This window comes from Camelus bactrianus, chromosome X (assembly GCF_048773025.1).
Source record: "Camelus bactrianus isolate YW-2024 breed Bactrian camel chromosome X, ASM4877302v1, whole genome shotgun sequence".
Classification (NCBI taxonomy): Eukaryota; Metazoa; Chordata; class Mammalia; order Artiodactyla; family Camelidae; genus Camelus; species Camelus bactrianus.
The window spans coordinates 67404719-67416976 of NC_133575.1; the positions used below are offsets into that span (position 1 = coordinate 67404719).

General features: G+C 35.9%; 1 protein-coding gene across 1 annotated transcript in view; it reads right to left on the minus strand.

Annotated features, from left to right (window-relative positions):
• The window catches only part of RPS6KA6 (ribosomal protein S6 kinase A6), a 216646-nt gene that overhangs the window by 151560 nt on the left and 52828 nt on the right, over window positions 1-12258 (minus strand). Inside the window, exon 3 of the mRNA XM_074358873.1 lies at window positions 1514-1674. Within this exon, the coding sequence (XP_074214974.1) occupies window positions 1514-1624 (111 nt within the window). The 5' untranslated portion in view covers window positions 1625-1674. The remainder of the gene's footprint in view (window positions 1-1513; window positions 1675-12258) is intronic.

The window sequence follows — 12258 nt, forward strand, 5'->3', positions numbered from 1 at the left end:
TTCAAACGCTCATTTTATCTCTTAAAATAAGTTTATGTTATGAGAAATTATGTCAGTACAGAATAAAAAATGAGTTTAGGGGCAGCTTAGCAACTCACTTTATTTCAGCAATTGCCACAAATTCCTACTTTGGATGTGGAAAAAGATTCTAGAGGTAGAAAACTAAGAGCTAGAATAATCTGATAAACCAGAAATGTGATGATTAAATAGAAATATTTTCACATATATCATGTTTATATTGCGAGAACACAACCTAGGATAAACAAATGACAAGTGTGTAGGCACATTAAGAACTGAAAGAAAAAGGTTGGTGTTAAATATTTACAAATGTAAAAGAAGTCTGGGAAATCTTAAAGTTTATGAAGCTGTTTAAAAACAACCCTGAGGGTAAATGCTATCAAAATTATAATGAGAAACAAAATGGATGTTTAGGAATCCAATTTTCTCCTTTGAATTGTTGATATCAAGGCAAATGAACCTTATTTCACAGATTTCTATTACCTGAAAGGCTTTCCAAAAATCTACTAATAGATCCACTTTGCCATATGGCCAATCTGCAATAAAGTCATTTCATAGAGTTAGTTGTTTGCTCTATACAGAGAAATCTCAAAGCGGAAATTTTTTGATCTATCTTTACTTTTAAAGAATTCGACTTTTTCCACTGTAGAGTGAGAAGTGTTATTACATAAAAACAAACTTCTGACTTGCCCCACAATAATTAAAGCTCATCTCCTCTGGTCTGACTCAAGCGGATATGTTGAACAGCTGCCTGATCCACCCCTTCCATTCCTCATATGATATCTTTCCAACTATTTGAAGGCTTGTGGTTAAGCTAACCCTTCAGTTCTCTTAGGCTTCTTCTACAGGGGCAGTTTTCTAAGTCTTTTAAAGGAATCACTTTGGCTAGCTTACCCTGGCCCTTCTCTAAATATTCCACATCTCATTTAAGCCATAGATACTGAAACAATGTATTATTCCACATAGAAGACATGATAAAAGCTTAATGCAGAATACACCAAGAAGATTGCATCTCAGCCCTTACATGCTATCAATATATCTCTGTATCTATATCTGTATCGATATAGGAGATATGTTTTCAACTATATGGTGTTTTTATTACTGACAGTTTTGACCTATGACTCCCACAGTCCCAAGGCAATTATTTCCTATACTTATACATAACCAGTCCAGAACCATCTTGTACTCATTTTTGTAATCTGATATTCCTCCCTAAGTGAGCTTGCCTTTGATACACTTTGTCTTGTTTATTTTTACCCACTTCAGCTTGTCAAAATTGTTTGGAATCCCAATCTTATCCCACTTCCTCAATCCCCCACACCCACAAAATCAGTATATTTTGGACTTGTATGAGCTCCTTAGAGAGTCTCAAACACGATACATCTATTTAGTAGTTCACCACAGTCATGACGCTAAGACATTCAATATTTCTCTAAAATTTTCCCCTTAGTCATAGCCTAATAAAACCCAAAGCCTTGCTTCTAGATGTTCTTACCTGATTCTCAGGTCTCCAATAATGTTCAAAGATTGGAAGGCAACAGTTCAGGCTTAAATTGGAGTTGGACCTACTGCCAGATGCTCTGTGATGTGTCCTTCTAGAACTCATTTCGTCTCAAAGTCGATACTATCAATAAGTGTGTTCCCCTGAAGTACAGCCTGAAAAAAAAAAAAAAACATGTGACTGGGGTGGAACAGTGGTGGAGATAAGAAACATGGAAATTCAATACATGGGAAGGAGGAGGGGATGGAGTTGGGGGAGAAGTTCCCAGAATAGGAGATCTTACCTTAACTCTTACTCCCTGGGGATGCAGAAAAAGTTTTATGCCTGTAGTAGTAGTAGTAGTAATGATAATAATAATAATAATAATAATAATAATAATAATAATAATAATAATAATAATAATAATTATAATATAATATAATATAATATAATAATATAATAATAACAACAAGGTAACTCTTTAGGTCAACTCTCTCAGATAAGAGGAAGAAAATGCAGAAGAAAAGTTGAATGAGACTCTACTCCCTACAAAGCTTACACTTTACATACTCCTCAGGCAGGGAAGGAAAAAATAGGCTGAATTGTTTCCTTTTCATCTATTTTCTACTGGGAACTTCATTTACTCTTTCTCACTTAAATTCCTGGCATTCTCATCTCAGAACTATATCTCTGTGCAGTTCCTGGCATAAATATACCCTTCCACCTCAGCCCAGACCTTCTGGGCCACCAGCCAACTGGTGATGTCCCTTCTATCAATAATCCGATTGTCTCTAATTATATAGCATTTAGATGCTACAAATATCAATATGAGTAATTAATTTGTACTGTGAACCCAATTGACAGCATTTACTATGCCATTACCATTCAATATGTATTAAGTTATAATAAACTAGTGTATTATTATGTCAATGTAAGTTTGTGGTGAAACTTAAAATAGATTAGACCAGTGTTAACAGTTTGGGAAGATTAAAGTATTTACCAATTGAAAAAAAAAAAAACTTGGTATTTCAGTTTCCCTAGCATAAATGTAGGTTAAGTTAATTTGCAATTTTAAGTACATGGATTTATTGGGGACAGAGGACAACTGGAGTCTGACATTGAAATTTTATTTTATTTATTTCTAATTTTCACTACAGTTACTTCTAAAAAGGATTTGAGGCAGCTGACATTGGATGGGAAATGTACTATCATCAATTACTATTGAAATATTTCATTCAAATGATTTTAAGAAAAGATTCTGTATATTTGCACCATTCCTACTTTTACTTAAATATTCCCAAATAACTAGGTTGAAAATGGTTTTATTCTTTTTATAAGAGTAATTAGTGATTATGAAGATTACAAAATGTATTGTTGAAAAGGGCACAACTTTATTCTAGGGAATGGATAGGTGACAGAACATTTTTCTCCATTAAACTAATGTGTCCCTATCGCCTTTCTTTTCAACTTTCTCCAATAATGCAATGTGATTTTTAAAAAAGTAAAGTTCGCCCCATTTGAGGTAGATATGACTGCTATTTTACATTGCCTTTTTTTTCTCATCCTTCAACGGTATCTTTTGAAAACATTTCTCTACATCAGCTTTTAGAATCAGTCACCAAGACCATCAAATTCATGATTGCTAATGACCCTGAATTGAATTAATAGTTGGCTATAAGCATTGTAGTGGATATGAATAAAAACAATGAAAATAGATCCAATTTTATAGACGAGAGTGCTTAGGCTTCAATCAAAAGAAAATGCAAGAAGAAGAGAAAAACATCTAGGCTAGGCAATGAGCTAGGTGCTTTACATAAGTTAACTCATTAAATCCTCAAAACTCTACAAAGTAGATAATATGATTCCCATTTTGCAGGTAAAAAAAGCTAAAGTTCAGAGAGGTTAAGTACCCACAAATAATTAGTGGTATAATTCACAATGGAACTGAAATCTCAGCTCAAAGACTATGCCTTTTCCATCTTTCACCACTCTATCTAGTAAAGGGAGAACATAATGAAAAATGAGGCACAAAAACAGAAGCTAATTTCCAATAGAATGGCTACTCATTTTTCCCCCACTACTCTATTCTGACTGAACAATAAAACAAATAATATAGATTCCCTATTCAGTTCCAAAATATATTTACAGAGTTGAGCAATTTCTAAATAAATTATACTTATAAGCATGGATGCAAATTTTTGCTTTCCTAGATCCAGAAATAAGGAACAGGAAAAAAAAAAAATCCTAAGGACTAAGCCTTAGAACTGTTCTTTCTAAGCATTAAATGCCATTAGTATCCCAGTCTCCCAAATTTAGCCAGTGTTTATAATCTAATCATTTATACTGTCACATAAACTCATGTGACTCTACTCCAAAAATCAAATTAAAGAAAAACATTGTCAGGATATATTATACATGATTAAACATGAACTGACATGGCTGCAGCATTAATATTCTAGCACCAATGCACAATCATTGCCTCTGTACATTGGTTGACAGCTTGATGGATCTGGCAGATAACTAGAAGATTATACAACCAGAACAGGCATGTAAAATTAAATATTTTAATATTGAACAACTTTCTAGGAGCATAGGTATACCCAACCTTGAAAACAACTATTATGGTATCCTATTGCTGTCTCTAGCTATCATCTTATTTTTTTTTCCTTCCATGGTCAAACCACTCACATGGTCTACATAAGCTTTCTCCTCTTTCTATGTAAGCTTTCTATGTAGCACTTCAGTTTTTACTTTGCTCCACCTCACAAGGACAACTGCTTTCTCAGGGTTCACCAATGGCCTGTTAAAAAATCCATGTTTGGAGGGGGGCCAAGATGGCAGAGTAGAAGGATTCTTGTAGCTCACCCTCTGCCACAAATACACCAAAACTAACAGCCACGGACCCACTCAGCCAACCAGAGAACCTGCCAAACTCCGACAAAACATCGCCCTCTTCAAAAGACAAAGACGCCAAAAATCCAGTAGGAGAAAAGGAAAAAAGAAAGAAGAAAAGGCAAAACAGTGCAGGACCAGTCCTGCAGTGAGGGAGCAGCAAAGGAGGAGTAGAGCTCATTCACTGGGTCTCCTCTCTCCAACAGAGAGACCAGCAGGATGGAGGCAGAGCCTCTGAGGCTTGGATCTGTACAGAGTACCCCTTGACTGACAGAACTAAGTTAAATGGGCACACAGGGTCCCTGCGACACCCAGCCCGAGACGCGAGCCGGCAGCTGGGGGATGGGACAGGCTGCCCGACCTGGGCGGAGGACGGGGACGGCCGCACTGAGGTCGCCCCAGGGGACTGCAGGGTACTGTGCGCCATGGCTGGGAGGGGACAAAGAACAGAACAACCTGGGCCCTCCATGAAACAACACTGCTGATGTGCCCTGGGCGGAAGGGTGTCATACTCCCATCTCTGAAAACCCGTGAAAGGTTTTTGGGCGAAGAAAGGTGGGGCTCAGGCACAGCCTCCATATCATCCAGTGCTTAGCACCCAGACTGGGGCAGGGTCAAAACCTGAATCCATACCTAAGGGCTTAGCAGCCTCAAAGGCCAGATGAGACTTGTTTACAGCCTGAGGCAGATAGGATCTTTCTGCCCTGGTACCTCAGAGAACTTGTGCCGCCAAGACAAACAAGGAGCTGAGTTTGGGCACAGAGCAGGGGAGGGGATGTCCCGCGGTCTTCCCCAAGCACGCCTATGAAGTGCTAACCTGAGTTGGAGCTGGCAGCTGCACAGAGCAGCAGAGCAATCAGCGCTGGGAGAGGGCAGGTGACCATCCGCCTTCCTGGCAAGAATGCAGCACCTGACCATGGTGCTGGGAGGGTGCACAGTCTGCCCGCCTACCTCGCCAGACTGCAACATCTGACTGTGGCATCTGGAGGAGTGACCTGCCACCCACCACGAAGGCGAGCAGCATCAGACCACAGTGTTGGGAGGGGGTGTGATCTGCTTGCTGATATGCACTTGGAGCAACACAGAGGAGGGTGCCAATGGAGGGCCTCTGAGTTCATGAAATAGGGTGAAGACACAAAGACTTCTCATTAAGAGCACACAGTCTCCAGGAGAGCACACCTTTTTTTTTTTCTTTTTTTTTAATCTATTCTATTTCCTATTACCTTTTTAATTTCCATTTTTTAACAATTATATATGCTTCCAGTTTTAAGCCCTTTTAAATTTTTCTTTTAAAATAATTTTATTATAATTATTTAAAAAAAAATCCACCTCATTTAATTTTTATTTCTCTTGGTTTTGATCTCCTGTTATTGATTATACAAAGGTTTCAAATACATTTTCCCTCTTTTCTCCTCTTTTAAAGGTTTTTAAAAGATGTCTCAACCCAATTGCTATTCTTCTTCAACTTGCTCTTGTATTATTGATTATACACTGTTTTCAAAACTTTTTTTCTCCCTTCTTTTAAAATTCTCTTTTTCTTTTATCTTTTTTTATCTGCTCTATTTTCTATTACCTTTTTAATTCTTACTTTCTAAACAATTTTATATGCTCCTAGTTTTAATCCCTTTAAAATTTTTCTTTTACAATATTTTTAATATTATTATTTTTTAAAATTCACCTGATTTTATTTTCATTTATCTTGGCTTTGATCTCCTGTTATTGATTATACACAGGTTTCAAATATTGTTTTTTGCTATTTTTTCCTTTTTTTAAAGGTTTTTAAAAAGACGTCTCAACTCGATTGCTAGTCTGATTCAAATTGCTCTTCCATTATTGAGTATACACTGTTTTCAAAACTTTTTTTCTCCCTTCTTTTAAAATTCTATCTCTCTCTCTTTTTTAAGTTTTATTCCGGCATAGGCCTTAGACAGAAAAATAAGTAAAGTCCTTAAGGAACACAATAGATAACTGATACTCCAAAAGCCACAGTGCCAGAGAGATATGAGCAAGATGAAGAAGCAGAGGAACCACTCCCAATTAAAAGAGCAAGAGAAATCCCCTGAAAGAACGATCAATGAAATAGACATTGATGGCCTACTAGATCAAGATTTCAAAAAAGGAGTTATCAAAGTACTGAAGGAACTAAAAGAGATAGTGTTTAGAGATATAAAATATGTCAAAAAATGAAAATGAAGCTATGAAGAAGAGCCAAGTAGAATTGGTAAACACATTGGCTGAGATAAGAGCTAATCTAAAGCTATAAAGCTATAAAGCTTTGTAAAGGCTATACAAAGCAGACTAGATAATGCAGAGGAATGGATAAGTGACCTAGAATACAGGACAACAGAAAGCACCAGATCAGAACAGCTACAAGATAAACAAATGAAAAACAATGAAAACAATATAAGGGACTTATAGGATAATATCAAGCATGCCAATCAACACATAATAGGGGTCCCAGAAGGGGAAGAAACAGCAAAAGGGATTGAAAAGGTATTTGAAGAAATCATGACTGAAAACTTCCCAAATCTAAAGAAGGAATCAGATATCCAAGTACAGAAAGCTCAGAGGGTCCCAAACAGGAAGAACCCAAATAGACCCATACCAAGACATATCATAATCAAGATGGTCAGAGTCAAGGATAAAGAAATGATCGTAAAGGCAGCAAGAGAAAAACAAAGAGTGAGTGACAAGGGAACCCCCATAAGGCTCTCAGCTGATTTCTCTAAACAAACACTTCAGGCCAGAAGGAAGTAGCAAGATATATTCAAAGTCCTGAATGAAAAAAATAGAAGTAGCCTAGGATACTTTACCCAGCAAGGCAATCCTTTAGAATAGAATGAGACATAATTTCACAGACAAGAAAAAGCTACAAGAGTTTAGCAACTCTAAATCCATGCTAAAAGAAATATTGAAAGATCTACTCTAAATACAAAAGAAACAGGATACTACAGAAATGAGAAACTCATAACTGGAAAGGTGATAACTGTCATGAATTACAAATAGAATAAACATGAAATTGTAAAAGAACACATATAAATCATTAAGAGTGGGAGAGGGAAGCAAGAAAATATAGAATATTTTTTTCTTTCTTTTTAAATATTTTGTTCTCACTAGGATGGGTTTAAGATTATATTACTCTCTGTTTAATAAAAACAGTTACAGTAATGGGCTAATAGACTTACAAAAAAGGGTAACCACAAGCCAAAAACTTACAAAGGAGTCACTAAAACTAAATACAATCCATGATAATACAAAGGACAATTACCAAACCACAAAAGAAAGAAGAAAGGAACAAAGAGGAAATAGCAAATCAACTGCAAAAATAAGTTCAAAATGGCAATAAACACCTATCTATCATTAATTACTGTAAATATTAATGGACTAAATGTTCCAGTCAAAAGACATAGAGTGGCAGACTGGATAATAAAGCAAGAACCTTCAATATGCTGCATACAAGAGACCCACTTTAGGGAGAAGGACATACATAGATTGAGAGTGAAAGGATGGAAAAGGATATTCCATGCAAATGGAAAAGCCAAAAAAGCAGGTGTAGCAGTACTGATTTCAGATAAAATAAGCTTTAAATCAAACGCCATAAAGAAAGAAAAAGAAGGACATTTTATAATGATTAAAGGAGTAATACAAGATGAGGATATTACAATCGTTAATATATATGCACCCAATATAGGAACACCTAAGTACATAAAACAATTACTAACAGATAAAGGGGGATATTGATAGGAATAAAATCAAAGTCGGAGATTTTAACACCACATTAACATAATTAGACAGATCTTCCAGACAAAAAATAAATAAGGCAACAGAGAAATTAAATGATACAATAGAAATATTAGATTTGGTGGATATTTTCAGAGCATTACACCCCCAAAAAATAGGATATACATTCTCTTCAAGTGCACATGGAACATTTTGCAGGATTGATCATGTACTTGGGCACAAAAGAAACCTCAGCAATTTTAAGAAGATGGAAATTATCTCCAGCATCTTTACTGACCACAATGCCATGAAACTAGAAATCAACAACAGAGAAACAAAGGAGGAAAAAAAGGAAAGCATGAGATTAAACAACATGCTATTAAAGCACCAATGAGTCAATGATGAAATCAGAGTTGAAATTAAAATTGTCTTGAGACAAATGACAATGAAAACACAACCACACAAAATTTATTGGACACAGCAAAGGCAGTGCCCAGAGGGAAGTTTATAGCGATACAGGCCTTCCTCAAAAATGAAGAACAAACTCAAATAAACAATCTAATCCATCGGCAAAACAAATTAGAAAAAGAAGAGCAAAAAAACCTCAAAAGGCAGCATAAGGAAGGAAATACTGAAGGTCAGGGAGAAAATAAATAAAATAGAGATTTAAGAAAACATAGAAAAAATCAATTAAACCAAAAGCTGGTTTTTTGAAAATGTAAATAAAATCGACACACCTCTGGCCAAATTCACAAAGAAGAAAAAAGAGAGAGCATAAATAAGCAAAATAAGAAAGGAAATGGAGAAATTACAACAAATAACATAGAAATACAGAATATCATATGAGAATACTATGAAAAACTATATGGAACCAAAATGTATAACCTAAGGAGATGGACAAGTTTCTGGAAACATGCAGTCCACCAAGGCTGAACCAAGAAGAAACTGACCACTTGAACAAACCAAACACTAGAAATGAAATCGAATTAGCAATAAAAAACTTCCCTACAAATAAACGTCCAGGACCAGACAGCTTCACTGGGGAATTCTACCAAACATACAAAGAAGAACTCATACCAGTCCTTCTCAAACTCTTCCACAAGATTGAAAAGGAGGGAATACTCCCAAACTCATTCTATGAAGCCACCATCACCCTGAAACCAAAACCAGACAAAGACACTGCCAAAAAAGAGAATTACAAACCAGTATCACCGATGAACATAAATGCAAAAATCCTTACCAAAATATTAGCAAATAGATTCAGACAGCACATAAACAAGATTATCCACCATGATCTACTTGGGTACCATCCCAGTCAAACAAGGATGGTTCAACATATGCAAATCAATGAATGTAATAGATCACATCAACAAGAGAAAGGGCAAAAACCACATGATCATCTTAATAGATGCAGATAAAGCATTTAGTAAAATTCAACACCCATTTATGATAAAAACTCTCTGTAAAGTGGGTGTAGAGGGAACGTATCTCAACATAATAATAGCTGTATATGACAAGCCTACTGCCAGCATAGTACTCAGCAGTGAGGAGCTCAAAACCTTCCCATTAAAATCTGGGACAAGACAAAGCTGTCCACTCTCACCACAACAATTGGGCAAGAGAGAGAAATAAAAGGGATCCAAATTGGAAAAGAAGACGTAAAAGTGTCACTGTATGCAGATGACATGACACTGTATATAGAAAACCTTAAAAGGTCCACACAAAAACTACTAGAACTAATCAAATAATTCAGCAAAGTAGCTGGTTACAAGATTAATGTACAAAAATCAGTTACATTTCTTTACACCAATGATGAATCAAGAGGAAAAGAAACTAAAAAAAAAAATGATGCCTTTTAAATTAGCACCCAAAGCAACAAAATACCTAGGAATAAATCTAACCAAGAAGGTGAAATACTTATATACAGAGAACTATTAAACATTGATTAAGGAAATTAAGGAAGACTTAAAAAAATGGAAAGCTATCCCATGCTCCTGGATTGGAAGAATGAATATTGTTAAAATGGTCACACTGCCCAAGGCAATCTACAGATTTAATGCAATCTCTATCAAATTACCCAGGACGTATTTCACAGAACTAGAACAAATCATAGTACAATTTATATGGAACCACAAAACACCTAGAATTGCCAAAGCATTACTGAAGAAAAAGAAAGAGGTTTGAGGAATAACTCTCCCAGCCTTCAGATAATACTATAGAGCTACAGTCATCAAGACGGCATGGTAGTGGTACAAAAACAGACATATGGACCAATGGAACAGAATAGAGAGCCCAGAAATGAACCCACAAAATTTTGGTCAACTCATCTTCGACAAAGGAGGCAAGAATATACAATGGAATAAAGACAGTCTCTTCAGCAAATGGTGTTGGGAAAACTGGACAGCAGCATGTAAATCAATGAAGCTAGAACACTCCCTTACACCACACACAAAAAGAAACTCAAAATGGATCAGAGACTTAAACATAAGACAAGATAGAATAAACCTCCTAGAAGAAAATATACGCAAAACATTATCTGACATACATCTCAAAAATGTTCTCCTAGAGCAGTCTACCCAAGCAATAGAAATAAAAGCAAGAATAAGCAAATGGGAATTAATTAAACTTACAAGCTCCTGCACAGCAAAGGAAACCATTAGTAAAACAAAACGACAACCTATGGAATAGGAGAAAATTTTTGCAAATGATGAAACCGACGAAGGCTCAATCCCAGAATATATAAGCAGATCATATGACTTAATAAGAAAAAAACAAACGACCCAATCCAAAAATGGGCAGAAGACCTAAACAAGCAATTCTCCAAGGAAGAGATACAGATGACCAATAGGCACATGAAAAAAATGCTCAATATCACTAATTATCAGAGAATTGTAAATCAAAACTACAATGAGGTATCACCTCACACCAGTCAGAATGGCCATCATTCAAAAATTCACAAATGATAAATGCTGGAGAGGCTGTGGAGAAAAGGGTATCCTTGTACACTGCTGGTGGGAGTGCAGTTTGGTACAGCCACTGTGGAAAACAGTATGGAGATTCCTCAAAAGACCAGGAAAAGTCTTACCATATGACCCAGGAATCCCGCTCCTGGTCATATATCCAGAAGGAACCCTACTTCAAAGACACCTGCACCCCAATGTTCATAGCAGCACTATTTACAATAGCCAAGACATGGAAACAGCCTAAATGTCCATCAACAGATGACTGGATAAAGAAGTGGTATATTTATACAATTAATACTATTCAGCCATAACAACCAACAACATAACACCATTTACAGCAACATGGATGCTCCTGGAGAATGTTATTCCAAGTGAAGTAAGCCAGAAAGAGAAAGAAAAACACCATATGAGATCGTTCATATGTGGAATCTAAAAAAAAAAAAAGAAAACATAAATACAAAACAGAAACAGACTCATAGACATAGAATACAAACTTGTGGTTGCCAAGGGGGCAGGGGGTGGGAAGGGACAGACTGGGATTTAAAAATGTAGACTAGATAAACAAGATTATACTGTATAGCACAGAGAATTATATACAAGATCTTATGGTAGCTCACAGAGGAAAAAATGTGACAATGAAAATTTATATGTTCATGTATAACTGAAAAGTTGTGCTCTACACTGGAATTTGACACAACATTGTAAAATGATTATAACTCAATAAAAAATGTTAAAAAAATCCACATTCCCTCTTCATAGCACATTGTTACCTATCACCTCTATCTTGAAACTGTTTCTTCGTTTGACCTCCATAAAATTATCTATCTTGATTCTTTCCTTTTTTTCCATGTAGTCTTTACTTCACTGGTTATTATTCCTTCCACACCTTTTTATAGACTTAGTTTTTAATGCTCCTGCTCTTTTTTCACTCTTTACTTTAGAAATTTCATTCCTTTTCACGGATTCTATCACATCTGTGTTCATGACAGCTAAAGCTAGATCTTCAGGCAATATTCAGTCTCATGCTTCTTACTAAAAAGGTTTACATGTTTAATAAACATTACGATAGATTCCTCAAGTCCAAAATAGAACTCATCATATTTTCCTCATAAATATCCCTTTCTTGTCTCTCACCTCCCCTCTCAATTATAATATTCTTACGTTTACAATTCATCACTTTCCTTT